This window comes from Bos mutus, chromosome X (genome assembly GCF_027580195.1).
Source record: "Bos mutus isolate GX-2022 chromosome X, NWIPB_WYAK_1.1, whole genome shotgun sequence".
Classification (NCBI taxonomy): Eukaryota; Metazoa; Chordata; class Mammalia; order Artiodactyla; family Bovidae; genus Bos; species Bos mutus.
The window spans coordinates 22,621,003-22,644,279 of record NC_091646.1 but is presented as its reverse complement, the minus strand read 5'-3'; the positions used below and the strand labels follow the sequence as shown (position 1 = coordinate 22,644,279).

The 23,277-nt window shown below is 42.1% G+C and overlaps 1 protein-coding gene and 1 long non-coding RNA gene across 2 annotated transcripts; one reads left to right on the top strand and one right to left on the bottom strand.

Annotated features, from left to right (window-relative positions):
- The first annotated feature begins 7,015 nt into the window (after window positions 1-7,015).
- Window positions 7,016-12,771, top strand: LOC138986386 (uncharacterized). The gene is made up of 3 exons (XR_011463224.1): window positions 7,016-7,362; window positions 9,425-11,708; window positions 12,114-12,771. It is a non-coding gene; the product is annotated as an uncharacterized lncRNA (long non-coding RNA).
- A 3,744-nt stretch (window positions 12,772-16,515) lies between these two features.
- Window positions 16,516-17,694, bottom strand: LOC102267179 (retrotransposon Gag-like protein 8). The gene has a single exon (XM_005906637.3). It carries the CDS (start codon window positions 17,632-17,634, stop codon window positions 17,293-17,295), a length of 342 nt encoding a protein of 113 aa, XP_005906699.1. The 5' UTR covers window positions 17,635-17,694; the 3' UTR covers window positions 16,516-17,292.
- Window positions 17,695-23,277: the final 5,583 nt, after the last annotated feature.

Below are 23,277 nucleotides of genomic sequence, written 5' to 3'. Positions count from 1 at the left end.
GTTAGGAGACTTTGGGGAAAGAGTTTCTCTTTTCCAAAAAGCTGCTTTTGAAAGCATAATAGCTAATTTTTACAAATGAGGAATCACATACATTTGTTGGTGAAAACCTGTCAAAGTTTTATTTAATCTATTACTCAGGAAACTAGCAGAATGACAGGTGGTTCAGAAAAAGCATTTACATTTATGGAGCCTTGATTGTTAAATGGAAGAGGAGGAAGTTCAGAACTGCTCTTATTAATCTAGGTAGAAACCTGGTTGAGAGCCTGCAGGAAAATAAAATTATAACTTTCTGCAATGGGCAGAAAAGCAAAAATGGTACTCCTTACTACTTCTCTTCATGCTAACCTGTTAAATCACCAGTGCTGCTGCTTCATCTATGTCTAGGGAAGGTTAAAATTTCAGTAGAGTCTGATAAAAAGATGGAGTTACAGAAGGATACTGAATCAAGTCTGCCTCATTTCTACTTTGGGTGATTTTTCCTGAACAGGGCAGAGAAGAATTAATCATTACAGTGGTTTTTCACTTTATTGACTCTCTCTTAATTTGAACAGGTAAACTTGAGCACTGGTTCATATGACTTAGGTGGAGCTGGAGGTACTAATACATTGTCCTCATTTTGTATTAGGATTTTTTTTTTCAGTATCACCAGAAATAGTGGAAACAATATTAACTTGCCTTTGGCATATAATAGGCCAAAATTCAGAGAAGGCAATGGCACCCCACTCCAGTACTCTTGCCTGGAAAATCCCATGGATGGAGGAGCCTGGTAGGCTCCAGTCCATGTGGTTGCTAAGAGTCAGGCACGACTGAGCAACTTCACTTTCACTTTTCACTTTCATGCATTGGAGAAGGAAATGGCAAACCACTCCAGTGTTCTTGCCTGGAGAATCTCAGGGACGGGGGAGCCTGGTGGGCTGCCGTCTATGGGGTCGCACAGAGTCGGACACGACTGAAGCGACTTAGCAGCAGCAGCAGCAGCAGGCCAAAATTTTAACGTGAGAGGCAAAATTTGCATCACTTACTGAATTGGAGTTTTATGATACATAAGTTCTTAAAATAATTGACAGCTGGCTAATTTTGAGATTCCAATTTAAGTTGCTGGAGGTCAGCCATTCTGGATGGGTGTGAAAGATAATTGTGTTAAGCATATTCACTGTTTGGTTTTAAATGTAGATTCTGCTAAAGTGGTTTGAGAAGTGCTTGGAAGCAGTTTATGGTGTAGATCCAGCATATTCCCTACAGTCTGTGTCCATCTGTCTCTCAAGGTAGGTAGAATGGCCTGGGACAACTCGGTATCCTTTGAACAGTGTTGGTAACCCCTTGCCTCCCTCAACAAAAATGCCCCTGCAGTTTTCTTCTTCCTGCTAGAATGGCTCTGTTAGGCATTATTCTTTTGTCTATACCACTTGTACCATACCAGGTCCTTTTTTGTGATAACAAATGTTTTGGGGAGAGGCAACATTTTGCAAGAATTAATCTTGAATGTCTTAGCAAGTTTCTGTACTGATACAAAGGAATGGCATTTTTAAGGCAGAAGGGAGGCTTTTTTCCTCATAACTTTATAAGTGCCCCCTTTACAATTGTCATTCTTAGGTTAGGTTGTTTCCCTCACCTCATTCTATTAATATCCTCAATATACAATCAAGAATCATTACCTAAGAAGGAGAGAGAAATATAAAGATTGTCAAAAGAGAAGATGAACACATGACGGATTATAGAAAAACATAATTAATCATTTTTGTTTGTGCTTGAGGCCAATAATGACTTGAAACCCATGTTTGAAATAATACAGAGAGATTTTGTCATGCTGAAATCCACAAAAATTTAATATGAGAATAAAGTGGCCTTTGGGTGCTTCAGTGTCACAGGGGACTCTTGGGTCTCAGGGAAATCTTTATAGGCTGTACTGGTGAAACACCTCATTATTCCCCAGTGGCCTAAGTTAACCCCTGTACACAAAGGCAGCCCTAGGGAAGAGATGAAGTAGGGAAGGGGATTCCATATGGACCCTTTGTGAGTGTCCCTGATTTGTCTACCAGAAACTTGGAGGGAACCGAAAGAGTAGTATGAGAGAGTACCAGGAATCCTGGGTGCTACATTTTCCTCCAGTAACCTTTGCAGGCATCTGATGCCCTGCTTGCTTATACAGGTGTTGACATACTTTGGCTTCCATCACGGTGGTAGTGTGACTACTTCAGTTTATGTCAAGCAGTTCTGAACAGTAATGAGTCTATAATGAAAAGCAGCACATCTAATGACACCGGGTATGGAAAGGACAAAATCAGTCAAAACACACATGCTCAATGAAATGAAATGAAAATAAAGTAAAATGAAAGCCCATCATGAAGTCAGACTAGTAGCATGGTGAAGTGGAATGCCTGAAGAGGAGGAAATAAAAGCAGTATACCAGTTAATACATAGTGGGATCCATCAAGACCTCTCTCTACCTTCCCACCACAACAGCTAATCACAGACCGCAGATGGAAAGTATCTGGACTTTGTGTTTACGTTTGTATGTGGAGGAAATCCCTGACATCATGACAAGGGAGGTTATGGGCCAGAGGAGGCTGCCTGGCCGGATTCAGCAGTCACAAGCCCAGACCAGAACTCCTAATCTTCCCTGTATATTCTGCTCCTTTTAGTCCCCTTGCAGGTCACACAATCATCCCTCACTTAACCCAAGTGCTCTTCGTGCCCTCCCTCTTATTGATTATCCACAGACAGTCACCAAATCCATTCTGCCCTCCTTGGTAGCTCAGGTGGTAAAGAATCCACCTGCAATGCAGGAGGCCCCAGTTCGATTCCTGGGTCAGGAAAATCCACTGGAGAAGGGATAGGCTACCCACTCCAGTATTCTTGGGCTTCCCTGGTGGCTCAGCCAGTAAAGAATCCGCCTGCAGTGTGGGAGACCTGGGTTTGATCCCTGGGTTGGGAAGATCCTCTGGAGAAGGGAACAGCTACCGACTCCAGTATTCTGGCCTGGAGAATTCCATGGACCTTGTAGTCCGTGGGGTCGCAAAGAGTCAAACATGGCTGAGCAACTTTCTCTTTCAGTTTCTACCCCCCCAACCTCAAGGATGCCACCCCAACTCCAATGGCCTGCCATCTAGCCTTCTGATAGCAAAGACCCTGCCTCCAGTGCCCTACTGACCCCAGAACCTATTTCCCTCTCCCTGCTGCTGCTGTTTCTCTGTCTCATGGCAGCTGAAAGCATACTGTCACATGATCAAAGGAGGGACATTTAGAATTTCAGAACCTTGTTGGACCTATGGATATAGTTAGCCTGAATTTGGGCATTGAGCTAAAGACAGCAGCCATACCTGTTGTGCAAGCTGAGTGGAGGATTGCATATTTAAACTCACTAGAAGCAAGCACATTCTTTATAAGGTCATTAGGCTAGAGTCCTAAAATGAGCGTATAGATCAAAGTCCATATAACACTATTTTGACCCATCAAAGTCTCACCTCAGCAAGATTTTCAAGTTACATTCTCACTAGTAGTGTGAGGCAATATCTGTTTGCCCCTATCATTATTAAATTTTAAATTTTCAATCAAGATATAATATCCCAATGATAAGTACTCTTTTTTTAAGTTTTTTTTTAATTAAGTAATTTATTTTCATTAGAGGCTAATTACTTTACAATATTGTGGTGGTTTTTGCCATACATTGACATGAGTCAGCCATGGGTGCACATGTGTCCCCCGATCCTGAACCCCCCTCCCACCTCCCTCCCCATCCCATCCCTCTAGGTTGTCCCAGAGCACCAGCTTTGAGTGCCCTGCTTCATGCATCGAACTTGCACTGGTCATCTATTTTACATATGGTAATATACATGTTTCAATGCTATTCTCTCAAATCATCCCACCCTCACCTTCTCCCACAGAGTCCAAAAGTCTGTTCTTTACATCTGTGTCTCTTTTGCTGTCTTGCATATAGGGTTGACATTACCATCTTTCTAAATTCCAAATATATGCGTTAATATACTGTATTGGTGTTTATCTTTCTGACTTACTTCACTCTGTATAATAGGCTCCAGTTTCATCCACCTCATTAGAACTGACTCAAATGTGTTCTTTTTTATAGCTGAGTAATATTTCATTGTGTATATGTACCACAACTGCCTTATCCATTTGTCTGCTGATAGACAGCAGACAGGTTGCTTCCATGTCCTGGCTTTTGTAAACAGTGCTGCAGTGAACATTGGGGTACACGTGTCTCTTTCAATTCTGGTTTCTTTGGTGTGTATGCCCAGCAGTGGGATTGCTGGGTAGTATAGCAGTTCTATTTCCAGTTTTTTAGGGAATCTCCACACTATTCTCCACAATGGCTGTACTAGTTTGCATTCCCACCAACAGTGTAAGAGGGTTCCCTTTTCTCTACACCCTCTCCAGCATTTATTGTTTGTAGATTTTTTTTAATGGCAGCCATTCTGACCCATGTGAAATGGTACCTCATTGTGGTTTTGATTTGCATTTCTCTAATAATGAAAGGTGTTGAGCATCTTTTCATGTGTTTATTAGCCATCTGTATGTTTTCTTTGGAGAAATGTCTGTTTAGTTCTTTTGCCCACTTTTTGATTGAGTCGTTCATTTTCCTGGTATGAGCTACATGAGCTGCTTGTATATTTTGGAGATTAATTCTTTTTCAGTTGTTTCATTTGCTATTATTTTCTCCCATTCTGAAGGCTGCCTTTTCACCTTACTTATAGTTTCCTTTGTTGTGAAAAAGCTTTTAAGTTTAATTAGGTCCCATTTGTCTATTTTTGTTTTTATTTCCATTACTCTGGGATGTGGGTCATAGAGGATCTTGTTGTAATTTATGTCAGAGAATGTTCTGCTTAGGTTTTTCTCTTAGAATTTTATAGTTTCTGGTCTTACATTTAGATCTTAATCCATTTTGAGTTTATTTTTGTGTATGATGTTAGAGATAAGTACTCTTTGCCACAATAAAGTGTTCTCTTTTGTCCTGCTTCACCTCTGTCAACAAAAATGAGGCTTTCAGAATATATTTGCTTTGTGCCTCTGCTCTCTTCTATTTTACCATAATCAAGACATTTGGAACACTTTTGCTTCCACTTTCACATCCCACTCTCATCCCCAAACAATGAGGTTGGTGGAGATTGTTGACATCTGAAAGTATGAAAATAATACAGCTAGAATTTTAAAAATCATTTTTAGGTCTTTATAAGGAGCAATATTTAACTCATAATATGAAAGCTTATCAATCAACTTTCAAGTATTGGATGTTAAATGACATTCTAGAGATAAAGACAATTGTGAAGTTGAATTGAGACCTTTTCAGAGTTCACGGAGGTCTACAACAATGAAGGGTTCCCATCCTCCCAAAAGAAGAAACACGGGTATACTCAATTAATTTGCTAACTCTAGCAAATTTGCCAAGTAGAATATTGAATAAAATAAAAAGAATACCTGCCATGAGATGTTGAGAGAAAACAAAAGGACTGAACATCAAATAAAACTTCATATGTAACTACCCACAAATGTGGAGCCCACAATCATACCCACTAAGAAATCTTAAGCAGAGGATTTAGTCTAAAGTGGTTCTGGACCAGTTGTTTAGAGAATATATGGTTAAAGGATATGAACATTCAAATTTACTTTCAACATGGAGGATTGCCTAGAATCCTCCAAATGGCTCCAGTACTCTACTTTGTGCTCCCTTCATAGAATCACGCAGAGACAGCCTATCTTGAAAGTCAAAGATGCATAACATCTTGACTATAACCATCATTCTCAGTTCTTTTCTGCACTTTGATTATTTGAATGGCACTCATACTCTGGATGCATTCAAAGTCTTTCTCTCCTCAACCATCCGGTTATCTCCCAAATGAGCTGAATGGATATTCTGCCTGAATGGTCAGTTTTATCAGATCACTAGAGTGCTTTGAGTAGGAGGCTCCTGGGCAATCCCAGAACCTCAGGCCACCAGGGGTCATTTGAACCCATTATTTGATGAATTGATATCCACACAATTTACATAATCAAGGCCATAAAGATGAGAAGCAAAGAACTAGCTGTGTAAGTAGCCATAACATCAGGGCAGCATTGTTCACTCTGCCTAAAATAAAACATGTTAATATCTAATATTAAAAGTGATGAAGACTTATGTGTGTTGAGCTCCTAATAGGTACCAAAAATATTAGATGTGCATCATTCACATGATTCTATTTCATCATCATCTTGAGACAAGGTCCATGTTTCTGCCTACTTCTTCAGAACAGCACAGATAAACAGATATCTGCAAACAGGAGAATATACTCCAGATATTTTAAGCAGGTATATCTGAGCACTTACTGCAAACAACTGTAAGAGGGACTGGAGGGGCAGTCTCTAGGTGTCGTGCTATTGAATATTGAAACTAATGCCTATCAAAGCAGATGCTGTTAAATGCTGTTTTAGAACGCGCTACCATTTTCATGCACCTCAGCTCCTCTCTGCTTTTGTTCCCAATAGCCAGAATCTGTGGCTCTTTCTCATAGGACTGCCCACAGGCTATCAGAACCCCCTTTGTTTGTAAGCTTGAAGAGTGAGTATCTTGTAATTTAAACTAATTATTGATGGATATGCCAAAGGGATTCTCTGGGAGATTTTGGTTGGTAGAAAATATTGCTTGACTCTCTTCCCTGCACCCCCTCCACAGTTTACTTCCCCACTTTTCCTGTCCATATATTTTTTGGACCACTTCTTGACATATATTACTTTTATATGAGTCCTTGGCCAGAGTCAGATTACAGGGAAACTAATCCAAAGGCACTGCCAAGTTGTTTTCCAAAATAATTCTTAATTTATGCTCCTCAATATATGTGTTCCCATTTCCTCACTGCTGCTGCTGCTGCTGCTAAGTCGCTTCAGTCATGTCTGACTCCGTGCAACCCCATAGACGGCAGCCCACCAGGCTCCCCCCATCCCCGGGATTCTCCAGGCAAGAACACCGGAGTGGGTTGCCATTTCCTCTTCCAATGCATGAAAGTGAAAGGTGAAAGTGAAGTTGCTCAGTCATGTCTGACTCTTAGCGACCCCATGGACTGCAGCCCACCAGGCTCCTCCGTCCATGGGATTTTCCAAGCAAGAGTACTGGAGTGGGGTGCCATTGCCTTCTCCGCATTTCTTCACTAGTAGTTGGCATTGTCAGAGTCTAAGTTCTTGTCAATTATATTGTTCTAATTTCTTTGTATCGGTTAATTTTCTATATTATTAAACATGGATGTTAACTTTTCAGAGCAACCACTAAAAGAATAGAAATAGAGAATTTAACTTTTTAACTAATAGAAGAAATTAATGAAAGAATGCAAAGAGCTTGGACCTTTTAATTACAAATAATCACCTCTTCTTGTGATCAGGGTAAGTACTCTTCATGTCATTACTTAAGCTTCATTCATTTTTTAAACTCAAAATTAAATATTTGTGCTATAGTTCGTTTAGATTTAGCCACATCATCTCTTCTTTCATCTCAGACATTTTTACTGGTATCATTTTCCTCTTGTAAAGTATCCTTTAGATGTACTCTTTTAACAATGATATATTAGGGGGAAATTCTATGCCTTTCATTTCTGAAAATGTATTTTCCCCATTCTTTTAAAAAATTATTTTTGTTAATCCCTTTCATTTACAGAATCACCCATGTGTTTGTTTATCCTCACAATATTGTACTATGTGCCCCAAACATTAGTTATGTAATAGTTACGACTATTCAACTCTCATTCCTTTATCTATGGGCATTAGTTCTGAAAGATTTGCTGCAATACTTTTTCTTTTTGCACAGGAGCAGGCAATGATACTATGTCACAATGGCCACTTGGTCAACAACAATTTATAAGACTAAAATTAGTTGTAGGAAACACCCTTATATTAGAAATATTAAAATGTGATAAATTTGAATCATAGTGTTGAAAACAATATTATTCCATGGTCTTTTAGCTTCTATTTTTACTGTTAATAAATTAGCTGTCAGCTTAATTTTGTGTTTCTTCTTTGGTTGTTTTAAGAGCTTTTCTTTGTATTTGATGTTCTGCAACTTCTCTATTATTTATCTAAATATGCAATCCTTTCTTTTTCTTTTCTTATATTTAAAAACATGAGAAATAGATTACATCCAGTAGAGCACAAAAATCTTAAGCATAGGGTAGATGAATTTTTACATATGTATATATCAATGTAACTACCACCCAGATCAATGTATAGAATATTTCCAACATTCAGAAAGGTTGTTTTAGCTTTCAAATTTAAGTCTATAATCTATACTGAATTAATTTTTATGTTTGCTGGGAGGTAAGGGATAATGTTAATTTTTTTCAATATGGATATCTGATTGACCCAAAAATATTTATTGAAAAGACCATTCTTTCCCCTACTGAACTGAGACAGTGTATTTGTCATAAATCAGGTGACTATATAAGTGTAAAATTTTTTCTGGATTTTTTATTGTATTCCATTTGTCTATTTGTCTGCTGCTGCTGCTGCTGCGTCACTTCAGTCGTGTCCGACTCTGTGTGACCCCATAGACGGCAGCCCACCAGGCTCCCCTGTCCCTGGGATTCTCCAGGCAAGAACACTGGAGTGGGTTGCCATTTCCTTCTCCAATGCATGAAAGTGAAAAGTGAAAGTGAAGTCGCTCAGTCGTGTCCGACCCTCAGCGACCCCATGGACCGCAGCCTTCCAGGCTCCTCTGTCCATGGGATTTTCCAGGCAAGAGTACTGGAGTGGGGTGCCATTGCCTCCGTGCACAAATACCATGTGCTTTTTTTTTTTTTTTTTTACAATAAGCCTTGGTGTCCTGTAGTGTAAGTCATCCAGCTTTGTATTTCTTCAATAGTGACTTGGCTATTCTAGATTCTTTGCCTTTTCATATACATTTTAGAGTCACTTATCAATTTTTTATGGTTAACTTTTGTATCTTGTTTAAGAATAACCGAATATCAGGAAGGTATCCTCCTGTATTTTTTTCTAAAGCCTGCTTAATTTTGACTGGAATCACACTGAATCTAAAAATAAATTTAGGAAGAATATATAATGTAACAATTTTGAGTCTTTGAATTCATTAACATATTATAGCCTTCCATTTATTTTGCTACTCAATTTACTTCAGTAATATTTTGGATTTTCCAGTGTTGAAATATTGCAAATATTTTATTCCTGGGTATTTGGTAATTTATAAACTATAATAAATGGTATTATTTTTGTTAAATACTATTCCCACTAGTTTATTTTTAGGAAATAGGAATACAATTAGCTTTTTACAATAGCTTTGTTGAGATATAGTCCACACACTACAATATCACTCTTTAAAAGAACTGTACAAGTCAGTAGTTTTTAATATATTCACAGAGTTGTACAACAATTGTGTGCATGCATGCTAAGTCCCTTCTGTTGTGTCTGACTTTTTTTGTGACCCCATGGACTGTAGCCCCCCAGGCTCCTCTGTGCATGGGGATTCTCCAGTCAAGAACACTGGAGTGGGTTGTCATGCCCTCCTCTATACAACCATTACCACTACCTGTGCTGCACTCAATATGCCAGAAAATTTGGAAAACTCAGCAGTGGCCACAGGCCTGAAAAAGGTCAGTTTTCATTTCAATCCCAAAGAAAGGCAATGCCAAAGAATTTTCAAACTACCACACAATTTCACTCTTCTTACACACTAGCAATGTAATGCTCAAAATTCTCCAAGCCAGGCTTCAATAGTTTGTGAACTGAGAACTTCCAGAAGTTCAAGCTGGTTTAGAAAAAGAAGAAGAACCAGAGATCAAATTGCCAACATCCGTTGGATCATAGAAAAAGCAAGAGAGTTCCAGAAATACATCTACTTCTGCTTTATTGACTACACCAAAGACTTTGACTGTGTGGATCACAACAAACTGTGGAAAATTCTTAAACAGGTGGGAATACCAGACCACCTTACTTGCCTCCTGAGAGATCTGTATGCAGGTCAAGAAGCAACAGTTAGGACTGGACATAGAACAACAGACTGGTTCAAAATTGGGAAAGGAGTATGTCAAGGAGTATTGTTACCCTGCTTATTTAACTTATATGCAGAGTACATCATAAGAAATGCTGAGCTGGAGGAAGCACAAGCTGGAATCAAGATTGACAGGAGAAATACCAATAAACTCAGATATACAGATGACACCACCCTTATGGCAGAAAGTGAAGAGGAACTAAAGAGCCTCTTGATGAAAGTGAAAGAGGAGAGTGAAAAATCTGCTGAAAATTCAACATTCAAAAAACTAAGATCATGGCATCTGGTCCCATCACTTCATGGCAAATAGATGGGGAAACTGTGACAGACTTTCTTTTCTTGGGCTCCAAAATCACTGCAGATGGTGACTGCAGCCATGAAATTAAAAGACGCTTGCTCCTTGAAAGAAAAGCTATGACCAACCTAGACAGCATATTAAAAAGCAGAGACATTACTTTGCTGACAAATGTCCATCTAGTTAAAGCTATGGTTTTTCCAGGAGTCACGTATGGATGTGAGAGTTGGACTATAAAGAAAGCTGAGTGTCAAAGAATTGATGCTTTTGAACTGTAGTGTTGGAGAAGACTCTTGAGAGTCCCTTGGACTGTAAGGAAATTAGACCAGTCCATCCTAAAGGAAATCAGTCCTAAATATTCTTTGGAAGGACTGATGCTGAAGCTGAAGCTCCAATCCTTTGTCCACCTGATGTGAAGAACTGACTCACTGGAAAAGACCCTGATGCTGGGAAAGAGTGAAGGCAGGAGGAGAAGGGGATGATAGGATGAGATGGTTGAATGGCATCACCGACTTGATAGACCTGAGTTTGAGCAAGCTCCAGGAGTTGGTGATGGACAGGGAAGCCTGGTGTGCTGCAGTCCATGGGGTCGCAAAGAGTCAGACATGACTGAGCAACTGAACTGAACTGAATTTTAAAACATTTCCATTACCCCAAAAAGAAACCCTGTGCCTCCCCGTTATCCCCTCCCCCAAGCTGCAAAAATCACTAATCAACTCCCTGCATCTATATATTTGCCTGTTCTGGATATTTCATATAAATAGAATCACACAATATGTGTCTTTTGTGCTGGTTTCTCTCACTTAAGTGCTATGTTTTCTAGGTTCATCAAATGTATCAGTCCTTCATTCCTCTTTATGGTTGAATAATATTCCAATACATGGATATACCATATTTGGTTATTCATTCATCACTTCCTGGACTTTTGAGTTGTCTGCATTTTCGGGTAATTATGAATAGTGCTGCTATAAGCACTCATGTACAAGCTTTTGTGGGGATGTATATTTTCAGTGCTCTTGAGTACATGCCTAGGAGTGAAATTGCTTGTTGTGTCGTATGGTATTATTAACTCTATGCCTAACTTTTTGAGGAACTGCCAGACTGTTTTTCACAGTAGCTGCACCATTTACTAGCAATATATGAGGACTCTAATTTCTCCACATTGTCACCAATACTTGTCATTGTCTTTTTTAAATTTGTATACATTATTCATGGATTCAGCAAAATCATTAAATTTATTATTTCTAATTATTTGTAGATTTACTGGAATTTTCTATATACTGTCAGACCTTCAAATAGTGGGCTTTATTTCACTTATCTCAATATCCTTTATTTCCTTTTATTGACTAGTTGTGCTAAGACCTCCAAGACATTGTGGACAAAAATGGTGCTACTAGATAATTCTGTCCAGTTTGTGACCTCAGAAGAAAGCATTTGGTATTTAACCTTTAAATATTATCTTAGTTGTAGTTTTTTCTAGATATACATTATTGTTTTTAATGAACTTACTGTCAAATAATTACAAAATTCATATATATAGTGATATATGTGTATATGTACATATATGATTATATATAAATGATTCATATGATTATATGATGTATTATATATATTATGATGCATATGATTTGGAAAATACATATTTTATATATATATATAGCTAAGGGTAGATAGGGAAAGAGAAAAAGCTAATGCAATAAAGAACATAGGAGTTTCCTGAATTATTCTTGAAACTTTTCTGAAATTTAAAGTGACTATATATAAAGAGGACAAAAAGAAATATCTATATATACATGTATGTATGCATTTTCCATAATGATACTTAATGTTTCCAATTTTCAGGGAGTACAAACAGGGATCCTGCTTATGGTCCAGAAGGTTGTTCACTTCTGAAGTGCCCCTTACCAAGCTAGTAACTGAGGCTGCATTCCAGCCCCAAGCCATTTCACCAAGTCAAACAATGGAACTTAACTATGAGTTGCTTTTTTTAAGCAGGAAAATACCATCTGGTTGCCGCACTGTGCACACATAAGATTGCTTTCACCACAAGGGGGCACCTTTTATTAATGTAGACAATGGTGCTATACAGCTTAAGAGAGTTCCTAGTCAAAACACACTTTTTTTTAATGCTACAGGCAACATCTTTATCGGAATTGCTTGTTTGTAGGGCATGTATGTCAAATTTTATAAGGCATTGCCACATTCATCTCCAATTTTGTTGTACTGTCAAAAGCAATATATGAGGACTTTCCTGGTGGTCCAGTGGTTAAGAATCTGCCTGCCAATGCAGGGGACATGGGTTCTACCCCTGCCCTGGGAAGATCCCACATACTGAAGGTCAACTATGCGCATGTGCCACAGCTACCAAGCCAGCACACTCTAGGGCCCATGTTCTGCAACAAGAGAAGCCACCACAACGAGAAGCCCACACTCAGCAATCCAGAACAGCCAAATAAAATTTTTAAAAAAGAAGTATATGAGAATTCTCATTTCCCCATGTCACTTCAACACTTGATATTGTCATTATTTTTACTATTACCAACATAATAGTTTTGAAATGGGGTCCCATGTTGTTCTGTTTAAAATCTCTCTGATTACTAATATGATTGTGCATCTCTTTGCATATTCCTCACTTGGAATGGATTGTTCATATATCTTCTCAATATCTTCCATTTGTCCTTTTATAACCGCTCTCCTCCACCCTACTCTGTGCCCAGGAAGCTGACCGTTATGGACTACATTAATGTTTCCCTTGCCTTCTGGATTCTTGTTGAGTTTGGCCACTGGGAAGGCTCCATCTCTACCAGACTAAAAGATGGTTGTGGCTGAGTTCTTCTACCAAAGGCCACAAATTCTGTCCAGGTTACTGTGCTCCAGTAACCATTCCCTGCCCTTACTACCCCTTCTTCCCTGGTGGCTCAGATAGTAAAGAATCTGCCTGCAATGCAGGAGACCCGGGTTCCATCCCTGGGTCAGAAAGATCCCCTGGAGAAGGAAATGGCAACCCACTCCAGTATTCTTGCCTGAAGAATTCCACGGACAGAAGAGCCTGGTGAGCTTGCTACCGTCCATGGGGTCACAAAAAGTCGGACACAACTAAGTGACTAACACTACCCCTTCATGCTTTGGGTGAGGTAACAGCTCCCCACTATTGCTAGCCTCAGGGTATTTAAAAATCCCTTGTTGGTGTCAGTAATAGTTAGCTATTGCTACAATAATGCTGTATAAGATATCTCCCCAAAACTTAGGACAGTCACCTGTTCTCCTTGCTCATGTGCTATGGCCTATTTGGGGCTATTCTACTTCAGAATGCAGTTAGGATGGGCTTGGCTCTAGGATGCAAACTGTGTTCAGATCTGCTCCATGTGAATTACTATGTAGCTCAAACACTGGAATCAGCAGTTACCTGGGGCAAGCTCTTCTCAAGACAATCATAGGAGTGCAAGAAGACTAGCAAAACCACACAAGCATATTGAAATCCTCTGGGCACCTCATGTCTGCTCATATCTCACTGATGAAAGCAAGTGCCTGGCCAAGCCTAAATTCAGAGGAACAGGTGTGTATACTCCATCCCAAAGGTTGTGGGGGGGGGGTGTAGCGAGGAGTGAGTATCTGTACAAAATTTATCCAATGTATTACAATTTCTTTTAACCACACTGAAACCCTTTTACACAGTTTCTTCATTAATTTTCCCTCACTGCTACATTTGTGTGTAGCATCTATTTCTTGTCAGGACCCCGATTAAGATTATATCACTCTCACAAGTTTCTAATGATTTTCCAGTTTTCAGGGATACATATTAACCCCTCCCAAAGCCTCCTAGATGATTCCTTCCTGACATCGCCTTGGCCAAAATCTGATCCAGATCCATTTCCCATTTTAGTGCAGCTTTTTTCCTTTCCTTTTGTCCTCCACAAAAGTCCCTACTCCATCTATGGCATCAACCCTTTCCCATTTCTTGTGATCCATACTAACCACCTAGTTCTTCATGTCTACATAACATGTGTGTATGTGTGTATTCATATGTAAGCCTAATGTATATTTAACAAAAAAGGGGGTTACATTAGGCAATTTTCTACACATTTTATCTAGAAACCTTGCAACAATCTCTCCAAAGCAGCTGGCATAAATGTATCTTATTCTTTTTAAGTGCTGAATTATGTTCCATCATACTGATCCCATTCCTTTCTTGATGAGTGAAGTGGATGATGTAATGCACTGCCCAGATCCCACTTTTATGATTGAGGCACTCACATGCCCCCAGATGCTAGGAATATAGGCTGCTGAGAGTCATAGCTGAATCACCCTCTAGGAATTGCTATGGGTTGAAGGGAGCTGCCTTGCCCAGGGGTACACTACTTCCTCCAGGTAAGACCACATCCAATGACTGGTCGGTGTGGAGGCACAAAGACCTGGCCTCATCTTCTCCATAAATAAATTTTCTGAATGGCCATCCTAGCTTTAGATATCCCTGTAGGATAAGCTGAGCCCTCTATTTCAACTGTGCACGTTCAGTCGTGTCCCACTCTTTGCGACCCCATGGACTGTAGCCTGCCAGGCTCCTCTGTGCATGAGATTTTCCAGGCAAGAATACTAGAGTGGATTTCCATGCCCTCCTCCAGGGGATCTTCCTGACCCAGGGATCACATTTGTGTCTCCTGCATTGCTGGCGATTCTTTACCACTGTGTCACTGGGGAAGCCCTTGGAACTATATAGCTCTTCAAATTCTCCCTTTCTGCAAACCTTCATTCTCTTACAAGTGCTTTTGAGATGTTTCTGGGGGAACTTGCAAGTATAATATTTAGTTGGCCAAAAAGTTCATTTGGGTTTTTCTGTAACCAATCTTAGGGAAACTCAAACTTTTTGGCCTATCCAATATTTAATTCTAGAAGCAGTCTTAAGAAGCAGATTATGAAATAGATTTTTGGAGCACAAGTACCTGCGAGCTGGCTAGAAATGGGGACTGTATCACTGGTGGTAAGTGATGTGCTGATAACCCTTGTGATGTGGTCATGGTGCAATGGTCAAAAATTTCGCTAGTGGTAAACTGATATTGGACACTAATGGAAATAGATTTCCTGGAAGGTGCAATATCTCCGGAGTTTGAGTGGTTCAGAATAAGTGGTAATTATTAATATAAAGACTGTGAAAATAGATGATCGTTACACAAGGCTATTGATGAACTGCAGAAAGACAACAAAAGGTGAAGGGTGATTAAACAGCAATTTAAGACAAAGTCGAAAGTCAGATGACTTAGACGCAGAAGGAAGAGAAGTCAAAGGATTGGCCTGTGCTCTTTAGTCTTTTTTGTCCTGAAATCATGGCCCATTTTTGCTTTCTACCACATATTAAGCCAACCCATGCATGAACTAAGCTCAGTCTTTTCCTTACCTCTTTCATGTATTCTGGAAAAATAACTCAAAATAAAAATCAGGGAGAGATGATTCTATTGCCTTTTAACATCACATGAGTGTTGCCCTATAAGCCCATCTGCAATCATTGACTGTTAGGAAATTTAAGTTGCCCAGCCATAGATGAAGTAGTAGAGGCTTTTTTCAGTACTCATGATTTAATAGGTTAGCATAAAGAGAAACAGTAAAGAGTAACGTTTTTTGCTTTTCTTTCCATTGGAGAAAAATATAATTTTATTTTCCTGCATGATCTCAACCCGGTTTCCACCTAGATTTAACAAGAGCAGTTCTGCACTCTCTTCTCCTCCACATAACAATCAAAGCTCCATGAATGTAAATGCTTTTTCTGAACCAGCTCTCATTCTGCTGGCTTCCTCAGTTAATAGATTAAATAAAACTTTGACGGATGTTCACCAACAAATGTGTGGGATTCATGATTTGTAAAAATTAGCTATTATGTTTTCAAAAGCAGCTTTTTGGAAAAGAGAAAGTATTTCCCCAAAGTCTCCTAGCTGATTTCTTCCTGATATGTCCTTGGCCAAAATCGAATCCAGATCCATTTCCCAAGGAAGGGGCATGGAACTGACAGGTTTGGAAGAGTCAGCATCTGGGACTGAATGATCACCAGTGGGGTCTCCATCACCAGGACCACCACAGGGCTATCTTTTTCACTGGACAATACAAGACACCACATCAGCCACAGAATGGCAGAGGACATACCTTCTGAGCAAACATGGACCCCACTTACTGGACTGGGGAGGTCGCAGTGCCATATTCATTGAGACTCGATTTATTTTTGAACAGCATCTGACATTTATTGAAAATAAGGAAAAAACGTTTGTCCAGGTAGTGTAGAAGAGCTGGGCAGAGTGCAGGGGTTACTGTGCTGAACAAAAGGCACACATCAGAGAGACAGCTGCACATTCAGAAGAGAACTGGATTCTGGGTGAAACCAACAGGTCCACAGGAGACAATGAGTGACTCGATTTGGCTGCCAGGCAGCCCTGGGACCTGGCGGTCACACCCAGCAGGAACAGAAGATGTCTCTAGGGTAGGGAAGACCTGGGTCCCATCGCAGGTGAAAGGATGGCCGGCCCCTCCAGGATGGTGCGAGCTGTTGGAATCCTTGTTTGTCCAGAGGCTGTGGCCAGCTCAGACACCTCCCGGGTGAGTCCAGATCCCCGAAGGCTGCAGGCTGTGGGTGGAATGCGGTGCACGGTGATGGCCGCCGCAGCGCAGGTCTCTGGCCACCCGGAGGCGGGCCTGGGAGTCTGGCAGGGGGCGGGCGGTTGGCAGCGGCTGGGTGTGGGTGGTCTGCCCAGTGGGTAACAGGAGCCCGGCTTGCAGTTGGAGAGCAGGACCGAGTCCAAGTGTGCAGGGGAGAGGCCTGAGTGGCCCGAGGGCGGCGGCAGCAGCGGGAACCTGGAGCGCTATTCCTGGAACAAAGGCAAGCACTACGCGGGAGGGGACACGAGCACGGGGGAGATCGCGGCCACCCGAAGGTGAGGGGGGACACGGCGGGAGGACGCCTGTGGCGATCTGGGAGGCGGCGACTGGCGCGGCGGACCCTCCCCCGAGCACCCGCCCCCAGACCCGAGGCGCTCCCGGCCTAGAAGTCCTCGTCTTCCACCCATCCAAACACCCGCTTCATCTCGGCCAGGAAGCCCCGGTAATCGTTGAGGAGGGGGCTCTGCTTCCTGATGTAGGGGATCACCCACTGCAGGGCTGGCCCGGTCATGCGGGTGATGAGGAACGTCACCTTCAGGGCATCGTTGGTGAACAGGTTCTCGTCCACTAGCATGTAGGCGCCCGTCTGCACGATAAACTCCGGGAGCCGGTCGGTGTCGCCGTCAAACGTCTCGGGGAAGGGGATCGGGTTCCTCCACCGACGCGTCTGGGGCCGAATGGGCAGGGCCAGGAGGGCCTTGATCAGCTGCACTCGGCCGTCCATCGCGTCCTACTTGCTTCTCCGAGCTCCACTGGACTCGGCAATGGGCGGCGAAGAGGCGTGGCGGGAAGTGCGTGTATGCGGAGGTGGGCCCGGTCCCAGGTGGGCGGGGCCATGGGCGGTAGCTGGCGGGCTGGGCTCCGCCTACACGACCTGGTGGTTGCTAGTGCGCAGGAGTGACGCTCGGGCTGAGTTGGGCGGGGCGGGAATAGGGGAAGGAGTTTGGGCTAACGCCCACCCGAGGAGGCGGGGTCCAAATCTGAGGGGCGGGGCCGAGGTTCCTGACGAAGAATGCAGGAGTCTTAAGCAGTGTGGGCTCAGCCCACGAGACAGGTGATCTGAAGTGCGCAGGTGCAACAGTGATGGTGAGGGCGAGCCGCCCTAGGTTTGGAGATGATCAGGGCTCCGCCCCGCGAAGGGGAAATGGGCTTGGCTAACGTGCCCTTTCCACAGTTTATTGTGATCCATACAGTCAAAGGCTTTGGCATACTCAATAAAGCAGAAATAGATGTTTTTCTGGAACTCTCTTGCTTTTTCTGTGATCCAGTGGATGTGGCAATTTGATCTCTGGTTCCTCTGCCTTTTCTTAAACCAGCTTGAACATCTGGAAGTTCACGGTTCACATATTGCTGAAGCCTGGCTTGGAGAATTTTGAGCATTACTTTACAAGCGTGTGAGATGAGTGCAATTGTGCGGTAGTTTGAGCATTCTTTGGCATTGCCTTTCTTTGGGATTGGAATGAAAACTGACCTTTTCCAGTCCTGTGGCCACTGCTGAGTTTTCCAAATTTGCTGACATATTGAGTGCAGCAGTTTCACAGCATCATCTTTCAGGATTTGAAATAGCTCAACTGGAATTCCATCACCTCCACTAGTTTTGTTTGTAGAGATGCTTCCTAAGGCCCACTTGACTTCACATTCCAGGATGTCTGGCTCTAGGTGAGTGTGAGTGATCACACCATCGTGATTGTCTGTGGAATAAACTGTGGAAAATTCTGAAAGAGATGAGAATACCAGACCACTTGACCTGCCTTCTGAGAAACCCTATGCAGGTCAGGAAGCAACAGTTAGAACTGGACACGGAACAACAGACTGGTTCCAAATAGGAAAAGGAGTATGTCAAGTCTGTATATTGTCACCCTGCTTATTTAACCTATATACAGAGTACATCATGAGAAACGCTGGGCTGGAAGAAGCACAAGCTGGAATCAAGATTGCCTGGAGAAATATCAATAACCTCAGATATGCAGATGTCACCACCCTTATGGCAGAAAATGAAGAGGAACTAAAAGAGCCTCTTGATGAAAGTGAAAGAGGAGAGTGAAAAAGTTGGCTTAAAGCTCAACATTCAGGTAACTAAAATCATGGCATCCGGTCCCATCAATTCATGGCAAATGATGGGGAGACAGTGGAAACAGTGGGTGACTTTATTTTTCTGGGCTCCAAAATCACTGCAGATGGTGATTGCAGCCATGAAATTAAAAGACGCTTACTCCTTGGAAGGAAAGTTATGACCAACCTAGATAGCATATTCAAAAGCAGAGACATTACTTTGCCAACAAAGGTCCGTCTAGTCAAGGCTATGGTTTTTCCAGTGGTCATGTATGGATGTGAGAGTTGGACTGTGAAGAAAGCTGAGCGCCAAAGAATTGATGCTTTTAAACTGAGGTTTTGGAGAAGACTCTTGAGAGTCCCTTGGACTGCAAGGAGATCCAACCAGTCCATCCTAATGGAGATCAGCCCTGGTGTTCACTGGAAGGACTGATGTTGAAGCTGAAACTCCAATACTTTGTCCACCTGATGTGAAGAGCTGACCTGATTTGAAAAGACCCTGATGCTGGGAAAGATTGAAGGCAGGAGGAGAAGGGGACAACATAGGATGAGATGGTTGGATGGCATCACTGACTCAATGGACATGGGTTTGGGTGGACTCCAGGAGTTGGTGATGGACAGGGAGGCCTGGCATGCTGCGGTTCATGGGGTCGCAAAAAGTTAGACATGACTGAGCGACTGAACTGAACTGAACGTGCCCTTGAAGATGCAGGGCCATAATCGAAGGGGCAGGCTGAGTTTTCCAAGGCAGGCACCTGGCTAGGAATGGGAATCAGGGGAGAAGCCCTAGACTTTTTTTTTGTAAAGTTCATGGGGTTCTCCTGGCAAGTATACTGGGGTGGTTTGTTATTCCCTCATCCAGTGGACCATGTTTGGTGGCTCAGGAGGTAAAAAATCTGCCTGCAATGTGGGAGACACAGGTTTGATCCGTGGGTTGGGAAGATCTCCTGGAGAAGGAAATGGCAACCCATTCCAGTATTCTTGCCTGGAGAATTCCATGGACAGAAGAGCTTGGCAGGCTACAGTCCATGGGGTCGCAAAGAGTTGGACATGACTGGGCGACTGGACAACAACAGCAACCTAGACTTTGTGCTGTAGGGCCCACAGCACGTGAAGATGAACACAGTTCCTCTTCTTGGAGTTGAACAGTGTTTCCTTTTCGACCCAACTTATCCACTCACTCCAATATTCTTGCCTGGAGAATCCTATGGACTGAGGAGCCTGGCATGCTACAGTTCATAGGGTTGCGAAGAGTCGGACACAACTGAAGCAACTTAGCTAGCTAGCTAGCGAGCCCCTCTGCCCTACTGTATCCTTTGCCCACCTTCGGACTGGGACACCACTTGGGTGCAGTTCTTTGAACACATTTTCTTACTGCTTTTCTCAGCTGGAGAAGTATCGCACCACTGGTTGTAGGTGTGGTTGCTTTTCACCACACCAAATATTAGTCAACATAGTTCAGAGTAACTCAAGGAGTAACTCAAGTAACTCAAGTAATTCAAGGAGTAATGTACCATGACCAGTCAATGTGAAGAGGGTCAAATGATACAAAATCTCTTACTCTGGTATATTAAAAGACCAAAAGAAGTTTATCAGTATATAAACCAAAAGACAAATGAGGTGTTGGATGCTTTCCAAATAGGATGGTACACATCTCCATACATGAGAATAAGGGGGAAAAGTAGCTAAGACATTAACCAATTGAAAGAGGGAAAACTAACCATTACAGGTTATATCTGAATTCATTTGTATGGCTGAGTACAAAATTAATATATATTCCATACACACTTTCATATAATTCAGTAAATAATCAATTAAAATAGATAATACTGTTAATTACTCAATTCAGAAAAGCAATTTAAAAGAAATAGTGCCTAGGAATATACTTGAAATATCCTAAAAGCCACTTAAAGAATATTTTGAAATGTGAAAGGGGGGATATAAAAGAATACTCAAGCAAACACAAATGCAAACTCGGGTCTGAAATAGGATGGCACAACATCCTATTTGGCACCACTAAAGATGCTAATTTTTCCTGTGTGAGGAGATAGAGGAGGTGCAGACTTGTGTGCTGCCTCATACCAACAAGGTGACAGCAAATTTGTCTCCACTTGCTTGAGTTGCAACAGTGCTTGGTGATCTCATGATCTTCAAGTGTAAAATCTCCTGTGGACCAGGCTATTCCAGAATTATCCACAAGTAAAAAAAATTCAAATTATATGAAACACTAGTTTTGTGACATTGGACATCAGGCAGCCACAGTAATATTCCTAAGTGTGAAAAATACTTAAAGTGCACCCTAGTATTGCCTCAGTTTACAGTCAGGAGCAAACATCCAACTTGCCTGTTTGTTTATGAGTGTGCATTGGCTTGTTTGTTTACTCTTGCTGATCCCAAATGGAAAGCAGATGTGAAAAGTCCTCCAAGACTCCCAAAGTTTTCTCTTGATTGTTGTCCTGTAGATCTTAACTTTCTATTGAAGATGTTTAACATCCCCTTCCCATTATGTCTCTTTCCCCAAACCTGGGCTCTCTCCATCCAGAGTGGGCACTTCTTTTTGCCACGAGTCCCCCTGGGGGAGTTAGAGTGGGAGGGTGAACCAGCCCCAAGCTCTCCCTGGTCTGTGGACGGTGACAGCTCAGAGAACCTCCAATAGCTGAGGGAAGACAACACACACTTGGCTGAGCAGGAGTGGATCCAGTTATCCAAGCCACATCTGAATGATGACAAAGATTCATTCCTGGATTCCCATCACATGCTCTGGAAGGCCATCTGTTGCCACCTGTGGCTGTCCTAGGCTGAAATGGAGTCTAGTTGGTAACAATACCCCAAATGTCACTGACCATCTGCTCATCGAACTCATTTCCTTAAAAGCTGTTCGCCACCCAAAACAGCATTTCTGAGAATCTCTAGAGAGAGGTGTATACACACTGAAATGGAGCAGGACCCTATAGTCCTTTCCCCCGACTCCATGTCTTCCACCTACCTTTTGTCTTTAGAAAAACTTTAGTCAAAGAATAAACTTAATCAGAGAAGTCAGAAAATGTAAAAGCAAAGGAAAACAGTCTAAAAAGACAAAATAATATTAATTTAGTCAAAAGCCAAGGACCTTTATTTCCTCCTCAAGGATTATAGATAATATTCTGAGCCATATCCTTTGAGCTGTCTTGTAGATAGACTGAAACCCCAACCAGGTGGAAGAAGTTAAGTACACGATGACAAAACTGCTGCTATGACATAAGCTGCCACAATTCTGAGAACTGGTCTCAAAGATATGGGAATAAACTAACCCTGGAACTGACAATAAAGTTGAAGCTAATCAGACCACCGCATGACGGATTTCAAGATTACTGTTAGAGCTGACTGTGCTGTTTCTGCATGTAGCCCCATCTGTCTGCTTATACATCCCTGAAACTCTTGCCTACTGATTATCAGTGGTGGGGAGTCAGCCTGTGGACAGGAGTGCCCCACCCCTCTCTGTTGCCAGCCTCGGAAATAAAACAAACTCCTTTCCACCAACCTTGCCTCTTTATTGCCTTCAGAGCAGTGAGCAGTAGGACCCCACTTTTGATAACAACACCATGGAGACAGTATACGGATTGGGGGTGCAGTGACCATAACCGAGTAGGGGTATCTCACACACTCACTCTTTATTTAACACAGAGTTTAATAACAGGGCTATAAATAAAGTTCCAAGTGCTATGGGAAACTAGGGGAGCTTCTCTGACCTCTGCATGCTGAGGAACCACTCGGGCAGGACATGACATGTTATACCTACCTTGAGGCCCTCTAGACTGGATGACAAGAACTGAGTTGTGGATACCTTCAGCCTAAGATCTTCATAAAATCCCAGAGAGAGACCCGTGCCTACTCACTCAGGACATTTTCAATCAGGACAGACCACAGAGGTCTTGCTCTCTTTTTCCCTGGAAGAAGATTTTAAGGTCTATAATGTAAACATTCCTTTGTTGTTGTTGTCATTTAGTCTTTAAGTGGTTTCCAACTCTTTTGCAACCCCACGGACTGTGTAGCCTGCCAGTCTCCTCTGTCCATGGGATTCTCCAGGCAAGAATACTGGAGCGAGTTGCCATTTCCTTCTCCAGGGGATCTTCCCAACCCAGGGATCGAACCCACGTCTTCAGCATCTCCTGCATTGGCAGGAGGATTCTTTACCACAGAGCTACCTGGAAAGCCCATAGGCAGCAGAAAACTCATCTGACAATTCTCTGGGACTGGGATTCCTGAAACTTGAATACGTGCTCAGCTCGAGAAAGAAAGTGTAATTCCAGTTTATTGAAAATTTTACACAAACAGT

Coding starts and splice junctions, on each gene's coding strand:
- LOC102267179 (XM_005906637.3), bottom strand. CDS start 17,634: ATGGACGGCCGAGTGCAGCTGATCAAGGCCCTCCTGGCCCTGCCCATT.